The following is a 15,742-nucleotide window of genomic DNA, read 5'->3' on the forward strand; positions in this document are numbered from 1 at the left end:
AGGCCATGTTAATGCGGGGCAGTCCCATCTCTCTGCGGGGCGCGACAGTGAGGTGCTGGAAAAGAAGCACAAAGGAAAAGGTGAGAGGAGCTATACGTCACAAGAAGACTGAGGGACTCGGGATAACGGGATGAAGCTCTCAGTGCTCCTGGGGACGAAGCAGTCAGAGGACTTTCTGAGTCACCGTCGAAAGAGGGCCGAGCCGCCATTTTGAAGCTGGGCAAAACGAAGCAAGAAATGCTGCCATATTGGATGTTGCCAGCATTGGTGCTGGGGCGGTGGGGGGTTAGGTTGGAGGAAGAGAGAACCCTTATTTATTATGGGCAGATGAAGCCAGGCCGCTGCCATGTCGTTAATGGTCACCACTTTGCTCGATCTCTGTTGAAGAAGTTGATTATGGGCGAGGGACGTTGGGTCGCTTGCCTTAGTATACTATGGTTATGAGTGAGCATATGCGGAGGGCCACATTACTTGGGGTCAGATCGAAATGGTCTAGGCTTGTTGCGCAAACTGAAGCCTTTCTTTCGCCATCTTTCTTACGATCACTCTGCTGTCGCCGTTCCCCACTGATCCTGATGAAGCCCCTGTGGCTGCCATTTTGGTCTCCGGAGGCCCAGATGAGGGAGGGGTAGCTACGCGGAAGTGACGCAAGACACCGCCATGTCCTTTGAGGGCGGCGACGGCGCTGGACCGGCCATGCTGGCTACGGGCACGTGAGTGGAGGCGGTGTTGTGAACCGCGGTGTGGGGAGGATTTGGCCGTCCTGAGAAAGAGGGGCGCTGGGGGGACCAGGTGCTCACAGGAGGGGTATGACCTGCATAGATCAGAGGGCAGAGACTGTTCAACGATACTTTCTGAGTGCTGGGAAGGGGCCGCCCGCGGGAACCGTTGTGTCTGACCCGAGGCAAATCCTAGACAGCCTTACCTTCCAGTGTCCAGACCTATAGGGATTATTCTCTTAGCCGTGGACCATGTCCATGGGGTCGGAGAGTTGCTCGGGGGGCCGCGGGGCTCCCCTCACCCGTCCAGAGGCGGGACTTCCGGTCCTGGCCCCAGCTGGGCGGGATTTCCTGTTTTCTTCCTGGCGAACTGGGCCTTCCCCGGACCCCTGAGCGTGCTGGGGAGGTGGGGAGGTCTCTGAGTGGCCGGGCGAGGCCGCAGACATTCACTCCGCCCCTGGCCGTGCGTGCATGCTCGGGTTCCTCACACTTTCGGGTGAGGGGCACGTCCAGCTTGACAGGCGGTGGTGGTGGTGAGACTTCACTAGCATCCCTCGTTCTGTGGGGACCTTATTCCTCTTTCCTCACCTTTTCCTGGAGTCAGTTTCTTCACCCCACCCCCTCTCCTTACTTTTCATTCCTCCTCACCTTATTCTAAGAGACCAGTCACCTTACTGCTCCCCTCCTGTGGGGGACACGTCTCACCCCCTTCTCAGCTCTCCCTAATCTTTTTTTTTTTTTTTTTTTTTTTGCGGGGGCTGAGGGTGCAGCTGGCCGGTGAGGGGACCCAAACCCTTAACCTTGCTGTTATAAGGCTGCGCTCTAACCAACTGAGCTAACCGGCCAGCCTTCTCCCTAATCTTACACTTCTCCCTTGGGGCAGGGATTTTCCTCTATCTCTCACTCAGCTCCTTGGAGGAGGAGGCCTTCCTCCAGAAGCTGAAGAGTAGGTGGATTCCCCAGGTCTTGTCTACTCTCCTGTTGGTTATAGACTCTAGGGAGCCCCCAGACCTTGGCAGAGGTCTGTGTAAGTTGCTGTTCTTTTTGCCTGTGCCTACTCTCTGAGGTAGGGGGACCTTCGCAACCTACTCACCCCCATTTCATTCTTTTTAACCCTGTGGGGACCCCAAGATCTAGTACGGAGAGGGAAGCTCGTTCCCCCTATACCCTCCATGTCATTAGGGCCTAGGGACCCAAGGAATTGAGAGCTGCAGGCCTAGCACTGCCAGGCAGTGTGTCCTTGAATCAGTCAATTCCCTGCTCTGAACCTCGGTTTCCTCCGTCAGATGAGGACATGAAGAGTATGTATAAGACAGGGTACCTCCCAGCTTTGTGGGGCTTTGGAGCTGGGCAGACAGCAGTTTCAGCCCTGTCTAGCTATGTGTCTTCTGGCCAGTGAGTTAAGCTCTCTGAGCCTCACTTTCCCCACCTGGATTAGAAAAGTATAAATCCTAGGGCCGACCCCGTGGCGCACTCGGGAGAGTGCAGCGCTTGGGTGCACAACGGCGCTCCCGACTGCAGGTTCGGATCCTATATAGGGATGGCCGGTGGCACCGCTCACTGGCTGAGCGCGGTGCTGACAACACCAAGCCAAGGGTTGCGATCCCCTTACCGGTCACAAAAAAGACAAAAAAAAAAAGAAAGAAAAGTATAAATCTTTTCTCATAAAAAAAAAAAAAAAAAAAAAAAAAGAAAAAAACTTTTTTCAAAAAAAAAAAAAAAATAAAAAAAAGATAAATCTTTTCTCATAAGGCAGGCAGAATGGCAGTCAGGATTAAGAACAGACTGTGGATCCAGACAGTCAGAGTCTAGATTCCAGCTCTTACTGGCTGTGTGACCCTGGTCAGGATGCTGAATCTCCCTGGGCCTGAGTTTGCAATTGTAAAATGGGGTGGTAACAGCTTCTCCCTCATAGGGTAGGTGAGAGGGTAGTATGAAAAGGTCCTGCCTCGGGTCCCTGCCTGGCATGTGGATAAGCTTTGTCCTTCCAACAGGGCTTCGTACTCCCCAAGTCCGGGTTGTTAGTCAACAGCTCCCACCTTGGTGAGTCAGGTAGGTGAGTCAGGTATCCCTGCAGGGAGCAGGTGCTCAGCAAACTGGCTTCTATGATCCAGAGTCACAAAGGGCCTGCATATTGAATTTAAGCTCTAGACTCCCTGCTCCCATTCACTACAACCCTGGTGGGCTGGGCCATAACTCTGCTTAAATCCCTCCAGTAATGGTGTGCTCACTATCTCCCTGAGGAGGCACCTCAGCTGCCCAACTGCGCCAACTCAACCACTGTGGTTAATGGGAAAGAAAGTGAGGCACAGAGAGTGCCAGTGTGTAGTCCAAAGTCACACAGCAGGTTTGAGGCGTAGTCAGGACAGGAAGCCAGCCCCACATCTCTTGCTCTTCTCAGCTCATAAGATTTATCTAGCAGATTGCTTAGGGCAGACCTGTCCTGGGGACTCAGATCCCTGACCTTGGGGAGTTCACAGTCTGATGGAGGAGGCAGATAGACGTACAGCTGTCACAAGCTTGGGTGACATGAGCTATAATGGGGAGAGCCCAGGGCATGTGGAGACTATCAGTGAAGACATCTGATCCATCCTGGGGATCAAGGAAGACTTTCAAAGGAACTGCCAGGAGAGAGTCCTGTAGGAAGTACAAAAGCTTTGTGGTGGATTTCCAGGCACAGAGAGCAGTTCCAACACCATTTTTGGCCTTTGTTCAACCCCCAGTCTCAGGCCTCTCAGTCATAGAACCAAACAGTATTCTCCAGAGGGAAATGTACTATAATAGGGATCGCTCAGACATTGTGGGAGCCCAAAGTAGGAGACTGGCTCAATCTTGGGGCAAAGGAAAGTTTTTCTACATTAGGATGAGTGAAAGATCGGCAGTGAATGGAGAATGAGTAACCACCTTGTCTGAAGGCCTTGGTCCTCAGAGGGTCTGGAAGGCTAGGCAGGTGATAGATACTGCCTGTGAGGCCAGGGGCAGTGCCAGACCACACAGGGCCTCCAAAGCCAGGCTGAAGGGCTGGGACCTTGTCCGGGGGACTCTGGCAAGGAATAGGGTCGGCGCTAGTTATAGAGGGACCTCTCTGGGCCTTGTGCTGGAAGGACTGGAGTTTGGGAGGCGGGGAGGGAGGCCAGGGTGATGGAGCAGGGCAGCACCATCCAATGAAAACATAAATGCAAGCCACGCATGTAGTTTGAAATTTTCTACAAGCCGTGTTAAAAGAGTAAAAAGAAAACTGATAAAATTCATTTTAGCCATATGTTTTATTTAGCCAGTATATCTAAAATGTGATCATTTCAATATGGACTCAATATCAGATGGTTACTGAGCTATTTTACTTTCTACTTTTTTGTACCATGTCTTCAAACCCGGTGTGGGTTTTGCACTCACAGCACCTCTCTGCTTGGACCTGCCATGTTCGAGTACTCTTTACTTGCATGTGGCTGGTGGCTCCTACATGGGACAGGACAGAGCCAAGAGTAGAGACCAAGCTGAGAAAGGACGGTGTAAACACTAGGGGCAGGAGGGCTAGGCCAGTGGAGATGGATGGTGAGGAATCCCCCAGGAGTAGCGGGTTTGGAGAAGACACTGAGGTCACCTGGGACTAGGTGGGTGGGAGGGCGTGAGTGGCATCCAGTGGACAGGTGAACACGTGGGGCTGGGTGGGAATGGTGCAGTCCTGCCAAGCCTCATCCCCTTCCGTCTTGCTTTGTCCCACAGGGCGTGGATGGCGTCGGGGCGCCCTGAGGAGCTGTGGGAGGCCGTGGTGGGGGCCGCTGAGCGCTTCCGGGCCCAGACGGGCACGGAGCTGGTGCTGCTGACTGCTGCCCCACCACCGCCACCCCGTCCGGGCCCCTGTGCTTATGCAGCCCACGGCCGGGGGGCCCTGGCAGAGGCTGCCCGCCGCTGCCTTCATGACATCGCCCTGGCCCACAGGGCTGCCGCTGCTGCCCGGCCCCCAGTGGTCCCCCCAGCACCACAGCCACCCAGTCCCGCACCGAGCCCACCCCGGCCTACCCTGGCCAGGGAGGATGATGAGGAAGATGAGGATGAGCCAACAGAGACAGAGACCTCTGTGGATCGGCTGGGCATCAGCGATAATGGAGGTGAGAGGAGCAGAGGGCAAGGGCTTGTGGCTTGGCAAGTTACCCACAGTAGTTTTCTGGTAGGTGGCACGTGCTGATCTCTGAGCCTTGATGTTCCTTGAAAGTTGTGGTTTCAAGGGCCTGGCAGCCAGACACACTTACCCATAATCTACTGTTACTTTAAGCCAGACATTTCCCCTCTCTGAGCCTTACCCTGGCTTCCTTGTACTCATGACCTGGGGCCAGCTCTGTGCTGAGAGACACAAAGCAGCTCGGGCTCTTTTATCGAGGGGCTTCCCATCTGGCCAAGGAATTGGATCCTGACATGGGTATACCCTATAGAGGCCATCGGGGCCAGGGTGTCTCCTGAGGTTGGATGCTTCCCAGAGAATGGGCTGTAACACTAGGGCTTAAGGAGTTAAGGAGTGAGTAGGAGTTTGCTGGGGGCTTAGTAAATAGGAGTTACTCATTTATTGTTATTACCAATGGCTGGCCTTGTCACCATTGCTGGAGAAAACCTGCATGGGATGCAAAGTACAGACTCTGGAGCCAGATGTCCGGGGTTCAAATTCTGGTGATGCCACTTACTATCTGTGGGACCTCAGGCAAGTGACTTAACCTCTCTGGGCCTCCATCTCCATTTGTCAAAAAGGATCATAAACACCCCATATTTCTCTCAGCCTGTATGTTGAGTCATATCAGATAGATCTCATCCCAAACAGATCTTAGATGTTTCACATTAGTGCAGCCAGTTGTTCATATCTGAGGGTGTAACAAATAAGACAGACACTAGATTTGTTTCTGCCAATGACGAGCAGATAAACAGGGCAGAGTGTTTGAGGCAGAGGGAATAGTAATCACAGACACCCCAGGAGGCAGTGGCAGTGGCTGGAGGAGAGGGCCCATGGAGTGTGGCAGGGACCTGACTGACTCAGGGCCTCTGACATCACCCACAGGGCTCTTTGTGATGGATGAGGATGCCACCCTCCAGGACCTGCCCCCCTTCTGTGAGTCAGACCCTGAGAGCACAGACGGTGAGTGTCCCAGGCTGTCCCCTTCCCTGGGGGGCTGGGACAAGGGCAGGGACAGAGGCTGAAGTCCACCCTCCCTCCCAGATGGCAGCCTGAGTGAGGAGACCCCTGCTGGCCCCCCAGCCTACTCAGTGCCCCCAGCCTCAGCCCTGCCCACGCAGCAGTACGCCAAGTCCCTGCCCGTGTCTGTGCCTGTCTGGGCCTTCAAGGAGAAGAGGACAGAGGCTCGATCATCAGACGAGGAAAATGGGCCGGTGAGGGGCAAATGAGGGGAGGGGAGTATTTTGGCCCTCCAGATGGGGAAACTGAGGCTTGGAGGGGTCAGATCACCCCCATCCCCACCCCACACATTCCTAGCCCCTCATCTTCTGTTCCTCCCACACTGTCCCATGTGTGGACGTCATGGGCTGGCCTGGCCTAGGGGGGTCCTTGTCGCCCATCACAACACATCACAATGAAACTCTCTGAAGCTGAAGGGAAATTGAAGCACTGAGATGACTTCCTGGAGGTCTGGGATTGGAACCCAGCTTCCTTTCAGGAAGGAGCTGTGGGCTATGATGGAGGAGGCCTGCGGGCCCATAGTCCTCAAATGCCTCAGTGTCCTTATTTGCAAACTGGAAATCAAAACAGTGACAGCCACCCCCACCCAAGCCCCAACTCCCCTAGGCTGTAGGAGGGCCCAGTGAGGCAGTGAAAGCTGAAGTCCAAGAACAGTGCCTGGTCCAGGAAGGGGGCATCAGCTGCTGCTGTCCTTGCTTGAGACTCATGAAAACACAACTAATTGAACGTTCGGGGGCTCCTGAGTGCTGGCCCTGGGCTGATCTCCTAAAGGGCTCAGGGCAGCTACTGCTGGTCGTGGCCTCTCCCATTCTATTGGGGGAGGGCAGGCCCAGCTCAGGAAGACAGGGACTGTAATGGAGGCAGCACTAGGTGCCAAAGCTGCAGGCAGAATGGCAGGACAATTCCCTGGTGGGGGCCAATCTGGGGATGGAACCTTTCTGTACAGCGGTGGCCACCTGACGGTAGTTGACCTTTCTTAAGAAGTCACTGAGCTAATGATCTCAGCCCTCACAGGGACCCTGTTTTGCAGAGGGAAAGATCGAGTACTAGGGAGGCGAAATCTTTTGTTCACAGCTAGCTAGTCGGTGGCAGAGGTCTGATTGGAACATGACCGAATCCCCGGGCCAAATCCTCAGACATGAGACCCTCTGGGTGCATACAGCCTTAATAGCGGACAAGCAGCACTGGGACAGTCCGGGACAAGAAGGGGAGGAGAAGAGGGACAGGAAGGCTTCTTCGAGGAGGTGGTGTCTGAGTCGGTTAGAAGGGCCCCTTCGCGGAGCAAGACAGGTTGAAGGGCATTGCTGGCACTGGGCATCGCAGGGCACAAGTGGGGGTGGGGGGAACGTTCTGGGAGGGGCCTGGAGCCCAGGGTGCAGGCGCTGCAGGTGGGTGCGGCGGGGGTCCCTGCCGGCGCCAACCCCGCACCGCCGTGGTCTCCGCAGCCCTCCTCGCCCGACCTGGACCGCATCGCAGCGAGCATGCGCGCGCTGGTGCTGCGGGAGGCGGAGGACACCCAGGTGTTCGGGGACCTGCCGCGGCCTAGGCTCAACACCAGCGACTTCCAGAAGCTGAAACGGAAATACTGAGGCTCAGGGAGCGAGTTTGCAGGCCCTGGGTCCTCCCAGCACCACACTACACCACCGTCCCTCCCCCGAGGCCCGCCCATCCGAATCAGAGCCGGGACCGCCTCCCCCTCCCACCCCGTCCCGTCGCGTCCCTCGGGGCCCCCAGGATTTACCAGCCCTGCCAATTCCCGCCGCCCTCCCAACCCACGGCCTTCTGCGCGGAGCAGCGGGATCTGTCCGGCCCTCCGATTGGTCCGTTGCCCCTTTGTCCAGCAACAAATCCTTCGTACGACGGGATTGGCTGGCTCCCCGGTGGGGCGTGGCTAGCCCTGGTCCCTAAGTGGGCCAGCTCTGTCGTTCTCCTCCCGGCGACGCGGGCTTGGCTCGGGAGGCACTGGCTCCGTCCCGGAAGAGCACAGGCAAGTCCCTGGCTTGGGTGGCGGTGCGCCCTCGGTGGGCGGCTCCTTCGTCTGACTGGCTGAAGCCTGTAAAGGGCCTGACTGACCGGCGTCCTCCCTTCCTTCCTTTTCCCACCATATTGGCTCCCGCCCCCCGGGGGCGTGGCCAAGCCGTCCCTTGCCCAGAATTGGCCTGCGGCCTTCAATTGACGTTCTTTACACTACTGGGGCTGGGGTCGTTTTTGCCCAAGTCTTGAAAACTTGTCCCCCTGACCCCCTCAGGGATGGCCCAGTTCGGTCCCTGCCTCCGACACCCCGTCGTTGGTTCAATCCCACAACAGCCTGCCAATGGAAACCCGTCCCTGCGTCCGGGACGGCACCAGCTCCCGCTTCTCGTCCCCCTCCCCGTCCCCACAGGTGCCTTAAAGGGCCCTCGTCCACCCAAGGTGGGGGACAGAGGTCCTCACTCTCCGGCCCTGGTGTGGGGGAGAGTGTGGGGGTTGGGGATCGGGAGTTGGGGCGCTCTGAGATTAAAGAGTTTTACCTCTGACAAATGAGTGCGAGGTGTGTTGTGTTCAACATTTTCTGAAGCTGAGTGAGGAACGTTTCATTGATACCCAGTGCAAAGCTGAGAGTTGGACTTATTGTCCCCATTTTATAGATAAGAAAACGGAGATCTACGGGGTGGGGAAGAGCATTCCAGTCATGTGTGACCGCGGAACCCCAATCTTTAGGAGGATGAGTGCTGGAGCCAGAATAGTTCGTGAGGAATCAGTCCCCGGAGCCCACATGTTCCCCAACAAAACCTGAACCTCCAGCCCGGGAGGTTCCTACCATAACAAGACGCTGGAGGTTAGAGAGTAGGTGGAACCTGGTCGTAATTTAGGACTAAGTAAACATGGACCCTCCATCTCCCATTAGACCACCACTGGAAGAATGCTAGCAAGACAGGACAGGGCTTACTGCCACTCAAACACGTTTGTAGGCTGTTTACATGTATTAGCTCCTTTACTCTCCTTGGTAAACCCAGGAAGTAAAAACGAATATCCCCACGTTATAGGTGAGAAAAATGCAGCATCAAAGGTAAATCAAAAGAACCGTCTAGTATTAAGGCTGCTGTCGGGGGCGGGGGTTTCTTCAACTGACAGTGATCATCTAATGGGAAAGAAAGCTTCCTACAGCTGTGACTATCTCCAGCAAAGGGGATGAGAATTAGAGGTCAAAGTGGAAGGAGGAAAATATGTGAATGGAGGGTCTACTCCCCCTGCTGGCCGGGGCCTCCCGTTACAGCAAGAGCGATGAAGGTCACAGCTGCAGAGGGGCCCTAAGGCCGAGAGGCCTGGGAGGGGGTGGGGCTACTGCCACGGGAGGAGCCCAGGCCCGGCCCCCGCTGGGGGACGAATCATTTCCGTCCGTCGAGGAACTGGAAGCCGCCGGCCCAGCGGCGGGCAGAGCGCCTCGGGCAGGGCCTCCTTAGTCGGAAGTGGCGCCTGAGCCCCAGCGGCGGGCCCGGGTGAGAGCAGAGACGGGGCGGGGCATACGCCAGCCTCTCGGCCTGTGCCCTGGGAAGTAGGAATCCCAGCTCGCCGAGGGACTGAGCCGGCGTCGTCGCCTGGGAAACGGCGCCACAGGCCGGCGAGGGGGTGGAGTTTCCGGAGCCGGTGGCGGATGAAGGGAACTCCCGGTGGCGGGTGTGGGAGGAGGCGGGACTTGCCACTCAGACTCGTTTACCTGCTTCCACCTAGGCCGGCGTCCAGAATGGCGGAGGTGGGGGCCCAGGGCCGCCTGTGGTTGGAGAGCCCCTCTGGGGGGGCGCCCCCTATCTTCCTGCCTTCGGACCGGCAAGCCCTGGTGCTGGGCCGGGGACCCCTGACCCAAGTCACGGACAGGAAGTGCTCCAGAAACCAAGGTGGCTGGGGGCGGGTTCTGAGCTGGGGGGGACGGGGCTTGCTTCAGGACGGAAACACAGCCCATCGGAAAGGGGGACAGTTAATCCCGTCATGGAGATGCTTGGTTATTGCGTGGTGCAGCCAGGCCCGAAGTTGGCAGGATCCTCTGGGGAGCACAGGAAAGGAAAGGTTGTGCCTGACCTGGAACTAGCCAGACCCCTTGGGGGAGAGAGGATGTAACCAATCCCGGGAGAGTTGTCACTGGGCAGAGAAGGATGCTCATAGGCCATTGTGAAAGCCTGAAACAGGTTACGACCCTTGTCAAGCAGAGCCGATTCTATGGAGAAAAGTAAATGTCGCTAGGTGGGGATGGACGGTTGCCGGCCAAGCCCAGAACTTACGTCTAACCACACTTTTAGTCAAGGAGGAAGCCAATTCCATAAAGTATCCGCCCTGTCCTTAGGCAACCATCAGTGTCACAGGCAATTCTAGGGCCTCCATCTGGCTACTGCAGTCAGGAGCCAGTTCCACTTAGAGATAAACTGCCTCCTGCTTCCTCTTGAATGGATGCTGTAGTCCTATATCTGTGGCCTAATGCTGGCCACGCTCCCCAGTAATGAGGGAACCAGTCATACAAGGATGTAAATCCTGACTCCATCCTCTCAACCCTCAGTGGAGCTGGTGGCAGACCTTGGGACCCGAACAGTGGCAGTGAAACAGGTACCAGTGCTTCTGCAAAGGGCAGCAAGGCAGGGTGGGAAGGTGTCAGCAGTGCACAAGCCCATTGGAAAAATCTGATTGTCTGGGAGAGAAGGTGGTGTGGCCAGTAAAGAAAGAAGTGTTGCCTGCTTCCCCCTGGGGTATCCATCCATCCACTTTCAAACTGGACAAGACTGAAAGCATGTAACTTTTCCAAAGCCCTGACTGGTGGTACCCAGTAAAGATGTGGGGCTTAGGGGTCTGACTGGTGGGTGAAGCAAGTCCTTTGCCAGGGTATTTAATTGGAGGAGGTTCCTGCTGGGAGCAGAGCCAGTCCCAGCTCCTCCCTCTTCTTCTGCAGCTGGGAGTTAACCCCTCAACTGCCGGTACCCAGGAGTTGAAGCCGGGGTTGGAGGGCCCTCTGAGGGTGGGGGACACGCTGTATTTGGTCAATGGCCTCCACCCGCTGACCCTGCGCTGGGAAGAGACCAGCACACCAGAATCCCAGCCAGATACTCCACCTGGCACCCCTCCGGTGGCCCCAGACGAGGAGGGGGATCCGGAGCAGCAGACAAAGCGGATGCGGAAGTCATCCCCCAGCTGGGAGACCTTCGAGAAGTTGCTAGTGTTCACAGCATCTGGGGTGAAACCCCAGGGCAAGGTGAGGGCCAAGCTGAGTGCTGAGCGAGCCTGACACAGACAGGGGACCTAAGTCCAATTTTGCTGTACGCCCCTGGCAAGTTTCTCAACTTCTCTTAGCCTCTATTTACTCTTCTGAAATGGGCCTGATGACAAACTCAGGGTTGTTGTAAACAATAGGGAAAGTGATGTATGTCAGCTCCTGCCTGACCCACAGCAACCACCCAGCAGTCAACAATGACCATGACCACTTCAGCAGGACCTATTGTAACAAGTATTTCTGAGGTCCAGAGAGACTTGAGCTCAAATTTTATTACCACCATGTTGTCTGAGCTCCACTTCTCTCACCTCCAAAATGATGGATCTGGCTGACCAGTTAGCTCAGCTGGTTGTAACACCAAGGTCAAGGGTTCTGTTCCCCATACAGGCCAGTAGCCAAAAAACAAGATGATGAATCCATTAAACCATGTGGCACAATCCCTGACAGTGTAGTTAGCACACAAAGCTTTGCTCCTGTTTATGTTCATGGTTATTAGCCCTCTGAGGTGGAGAAGGCCAGGAGAGGAAGATGGGCAAGATATTAACCCTCATTTGAAAAATTGGAATATGGGGACGGGGGCGTAGGAGCAATAGGAGACAGTAAAGTTAAGATTTCAGGCTCTGCACTCTGAGGTATCTGGGATGCACATTCCTGCTGTGCCATGTCCTTACATAAGACAAGTAAGCTCTCGGTGACTCATTTTCCCCATATGTAAGATAGACCCTGCCTCACGTGTTGGCATGAATCAACCTTTCAGTGAGGAGGACCAGAGGTGTCACAGTGCTGCTGTTCCTCTTTTCTTGGCAATGCCAGGTGGCCGGCTTTGATCTGGATGGGACCCTCATCACCACACGCTCTGGGAAGGTCTTTCCCACTGGCCCCAGTGACTGGAGGTGATAACAGGCCAGAAAAGGGAGTGAGTGAGTCCTGGAGTCCTCCAGGCCTCAGGTCACCCCTGCCACTCTCTACCTGCCCTAGAATCTTGTACCCAGAGATTCCACGTAAGCTTCGGGAGCTGGATGCGGAGGGCTACAAGGTATGTGCGTGTGCATATATGTGCACCTGTGTGTGCAGGCACGGCCAGACTGCAGGTCTGATGGGGCCCTGGAAAGGAGGGCACCTGGTGACACCCATCTGCTCTCCAGCTGGTGATCTTCACCAACCAGATGGGCATTGGGCGAGGGAAGCTGCCAGCAGAGGAGTTCAAGGCCAAAGTGGAGGCTGTGGTGGAGAAACTGGGGGTCTCCTTCCAGGTATGGCTGAAAGGGAGGCTGAGGGGCTATGTGGGAAGGCAGAGATCCAGAGAGAAGGCATAAGAAAGGGACCCTAGTTGGGGTCTGTGTGGGGACAGAGACCCTGGGGCACTGGGCAGCTCTCCTTGGGTTGGTGAGGGTTGGGACAGCATCCATTGGGTGCTTGAGGAGGAGCTGAGGTCAGTGCCTGACCTGCTCCCCGCCCACAGGTGCTGGTAGCCACGCACACAGGCTTGTACCGGAAGCCAGTGACCGGCATGTGGGACCACCTGCAGGAGCGAGTGAGCTGTCCCTTCTCTACCTGGCCTCCCTCCGGGCCGCTCTCCTTTTCCCTTACCCAGACTCCTTCTCACTCTTCCTCTTTCTTCCTCTCCTCTCCCCTCTTGGTCCACACCTTCTGTTTTAATTTTAGCTGTCACATCATAGTTATTGGTACACAAGGCCAGGGCTCTTAAACTCTGAAAATCACAGTGGTCAAGAGAGAAATCACTCATCCATTCATGTGTTCATCTGTTCTGAAGTTCAGCCAGTTCTTGAGCTGAAGATATCACTGAGTTAGACACACGCCTGCTTCAGCGGTGCTCACGTAGCAGTGAGGGCGGCCAACCGAACCTGCGTGGACTGGTGTGGAAAGTGGCAGGAGGGTGCAGCAAGATAAGGCAGCGCGCCATTTTAGCTATGGTGGTCAGGAATGGGCTCTCTGAGCAGGTGACATTTTGGTTTTGGTGTTTTTGGGTTTTTTGTGTGGCTGGCTAGAACAGGGATCCGAACCCGTGACTTTGGGGATAAGGCTGCGCTCTAACCACCTGAGCTAACCGGTCCGCCAAGGTGACATTTGAGCAAAAGTCTAAAGGAGGTGAAGGAGACAGCCATCTGGGTGTCTGGGGGAAGTGGTCCAGGCTGGAGTAAGAGCAAGTGAAATGGCCCTGGGGTAGGACTGAGCCTGGCACGTTTACAGACAGTGAGGAGGCCCACTGGGCTGGACCTGAGTGAGCGAGGAAGGGAAGGTGGGGCCCTGTGGGCCACAGTGAGAACTTCACCTTTACCCTGAGTGAGGCGGGAGCCACTGGAGTGCTCCAAGAAGGGGGGGGTAGGGAAGATGTGAGCTGACATAGGTGGGAACAGGCACTGTCTGGTGGCCACGCAGGGAACAATTGGGGGCAGGGGCAGAAGCCAGAGGAGCAGCAAGGAGGCTACTGCGCAGTTCATGATCAAGGTGGAGGCAGTGAAAGGGGTGAGACGTGGTGGTGAGGACGTGAAAGGTTAGAGGAGATCAGATGTGAGGAGGAGTTCCTCACTGCCCGTTTCTCCCAGGCCAACGAGGGAGTGCCCATCTCCATCGGGGACAGCGTATTCGTGGGAGGTAAGGGCCCTGGGGGCTGCTGTGGCTGGCCTGGGACCCCTATCTCCAAGCTTGCTGGTGGAGAGGGGAGTGTCCTGTGTATGTTCCAGATGCAGCTGGACGCCCAGCCAACTGGGCCCCGGGGCGGAAGAAGAAAGACTTCTCTTGTGCGGACCGCCTGGTGAGGCTTCCTGCCCCCTGCCCCCCAGGAGCCCAGCCCCCGCCCCCTGTCTAACCTCCACCCTGGCCCCCAGTTTGCACTCAACCTTGGCCTGCCCTTCGCCACGCCTGAGGAGTTCTTTCTTAAGTGGCCGGTGGCCAGCTTCGAGTTTCCAGCCTTTGACCCGGTGAGGCCTGAGGGATAGGGAGGGTGGTGGTGGTTGTGGGAATGAGGGTGAGGGTCTCATGCATCTTGTCTGCCCCCTCCCAGAGGACTGTCTCCTCCTCAGGGCCTCTCTGCCTCCCCGAGTCCAACTCCCTCTTGAGCTCCGACCCAGAGGTGGTCATCGCAGTGGGATTCCCTGGAGGTGAGATGCCCTGGGCCCAGGATGCCCTGAGCCCCCAACTCCTAGGTCCTAGGGCACCCACTGATACTGTGCGCCCCCTCACAGCCGGGAAGACCACCTTCCTCAAGGAGCATCTTGTGTCTGCTGGTTACGTCCACGTCAACAGGGTATGACTCAGTCTGCAACCCTGGGCTGTGTTTAGTGGCACCCCCCATCTGTGTCGTCCCTGTCCCTGTACCCGTCTAGTCTTTGGGGCCCAGCCTGTGTCTCCTTGCTACATCTCTGCCTTCTCTCTAGGTGTCCTGCCCCCTCTCCCCTCCGTTTTTCCCCTCTCAGGGTCTTTTCTCCCCCTGGGTCTCCTGGCACCCCGTTTGTGATCTGCTCTCCTCAGGACACACTGGGTTCGTGGCAGCGCTGTGTGACCACGTGTGAGACAGCTCTAAAGCAAAGGAAGCGGGTGGTGATCGACAACACAAACCCGGACGTCCCGAGTCGGGCCAGGTATCTGGGCCATGGGCTCTGTGGGAGGCCTCCGGCAGGGTGAGCAGGGACCTGCTGACAGCCCACCCCCTTCCTGGCCCCCACAGGTACATCCAGTGCGCCAGAGACGCAGGCGTCCCCTGCCGCTGTTTCCTCTTCGCCGCTACCCTGGAGCAGGCGCGACACAACAACCGGGTGGGCGGCGCTGCGCACNGCGCCTGGGACTGGTGTCTTGTTTTTCCCATTATGAGACATTTTCCCTCTGGTTTGGCCAGGACCAAAGCCCTAACCAATTCCCAAATAGTTTGGCGAGCCTTGTGGGGAGGACGCACGGAGGAGGAGTGGGAAGGGAAAATTCATTAGGTTTTCCACCCTGGGAACTGGGCACAGTCTGTTCCCACATCTGGGCCCGGCTGGGGCTGTGTGTGTGTGTGTGGTGTATGGTGTCTGCGTGTGTGTGTGGTGTGTGGTATCTGCGTGTGTGTGTGTGTGTGCGTGTGTGTGTGGGTGTGTGTGTGTGCGCGTGGTGTGAGGGGCCAGCCCCGCTGCACAGCTGCCTGCTGGCATTGCAATGTTTGCCCGTTTCCAAAGCAGTCAGCAAGCACGTCTGTGGCTCTTGCCCAGAGGGTGGGAACTATGGTATCGAGGGGTGGGCTGGGAGGCACTGCTCGGGGCGGGTGGGTCTCAGCCCCAGAAACATTTCCTAGGACTGGGGGAGGCTCAGAGCCTCTCTGACGTGTGTGGTGATACTGGGCCTGCCTGGACTCCAGCCGCAGATGGCAGCTCCTGCTGTCACTCAGGGGAAGGATCTATAGAGCATCTGGCCTGTTATGTAAGAGAAGCAGGGGAAGATCCAAAGGAAGGCAAGTTGGGGTCCCATGAGGCAGACCCTTCTGGAAGGATATGGAAGGATAGCCCTTGGGCTCCATCTGCGATTACTCTGCTCCTGCCACAGCACAGCAGGCAGAACCTTAGGTCATAGTTAGCAACTGCCGCTGGGGCTCCAGGCCCTCCTGCCCTTTCTCCGACT

General features: G+C 56.6%; 2 protein-coding genes across 2 annotated transcripts in view; both read left to right on the forward strand.

Annotated features, from left to right (window-relative positions):
• The first annotated feature begins 148 nt into the window (after positions 1-148).
• Positions 149-8,418, forward strand: LOC103607895 (proline-rich AKT1 substrate 1). The gene is made up of 5 exons (XM_008592355.1): positions 149-713; positions 4,443-4,828; positions 5,764-5,841; positions 5,923-6,092; positions 7,344-8,418. The coding sequence occupies exons 1-5, from the start codon at positions 661-663 to the stop codon at positions 7,485-7,487; spliced, it is 831 nt and encodes a 276-aa protein (XP_008590577.1). The 5' UTR covers positions 149-660; the 3' UTR covers positions 7,488-8,418.
• An 899-nt stretch (positions 8,419-9,317) lies between these two features.
• The window catches only part of LOC103607900 (bifunctional polynucleotide phosphatase/kinase-like), a 9,189-nt gene continuing 2,764 nt past the window's right edge, over positions 9,318-15,742 (forward strand). The window contains exons 1-15 of the mRNA XM_008592360.1: positions 9,318-9,377; positions 9,610-9,773; positions 10,427-10,473; positions 10,814-11,113; positions 11,945-12,024; positions 12,110-12,167; positions 12,277-12,384; positions 12,594-12,665; positions 13,699-13,747; positions 13,837-13,907; positions 13,981-14,073; positions 14,157-14,253; positions 14,338-14,399; positions 14,624-14,733; positions 14,820-14,907. Of these exons, the coding sequence (XP_008590582.1) occupies positions 9,623-9,773; positions 10,427-10,473; positions 10,814-11,113; positions 11,945-12,024; positions 12,110-12,167; positions 12,277-12,384; positions 12,594-12,665; positions 13,699-13,747; positions 13,837-13,907; positions 13,981-14,073; positions 14,157-14,253; positions 14,338-14,399; positions 14,624-14,733; positions 14,820-14,907 (1,386 nt within the window). The 5' untranslated portion in view covers positions 9,318-9,377; positions 9,610-9,622. The remainder of the gene's footprint in view (positions 9,378-9,609; positions 9,774-10,426; positions 10,474-10,813; positions 11,114-11,944; positions 12,025-12,109; positions 12,168-12,276; positions 12,385-12,593; positions 12,666-13,698; positions 13,748-13,836; positions 13,908-13,980; positions 14,074-14,156; positions 14,254-14,337; positions 14,400-14,623; positions 14,734-14,819; positions 14,908-15,742) is intronic.

The sequence above is a fragment of the Galeopterus variegatus genome, unplaced genomic scaffold (genome assembly GCF_000696425.1).
Source record: "Galeopterus variegatus unplaced genomic scaffold, G_variegatus-3.0.2 Scaffold7812, whole genome shotgun sequence".
NCBI lineage: Eukaryota > Metazoa > Chordata > Mammalia > Dermoptera > Cynocephalidae > Galeopterus > Galeopterus variegatus.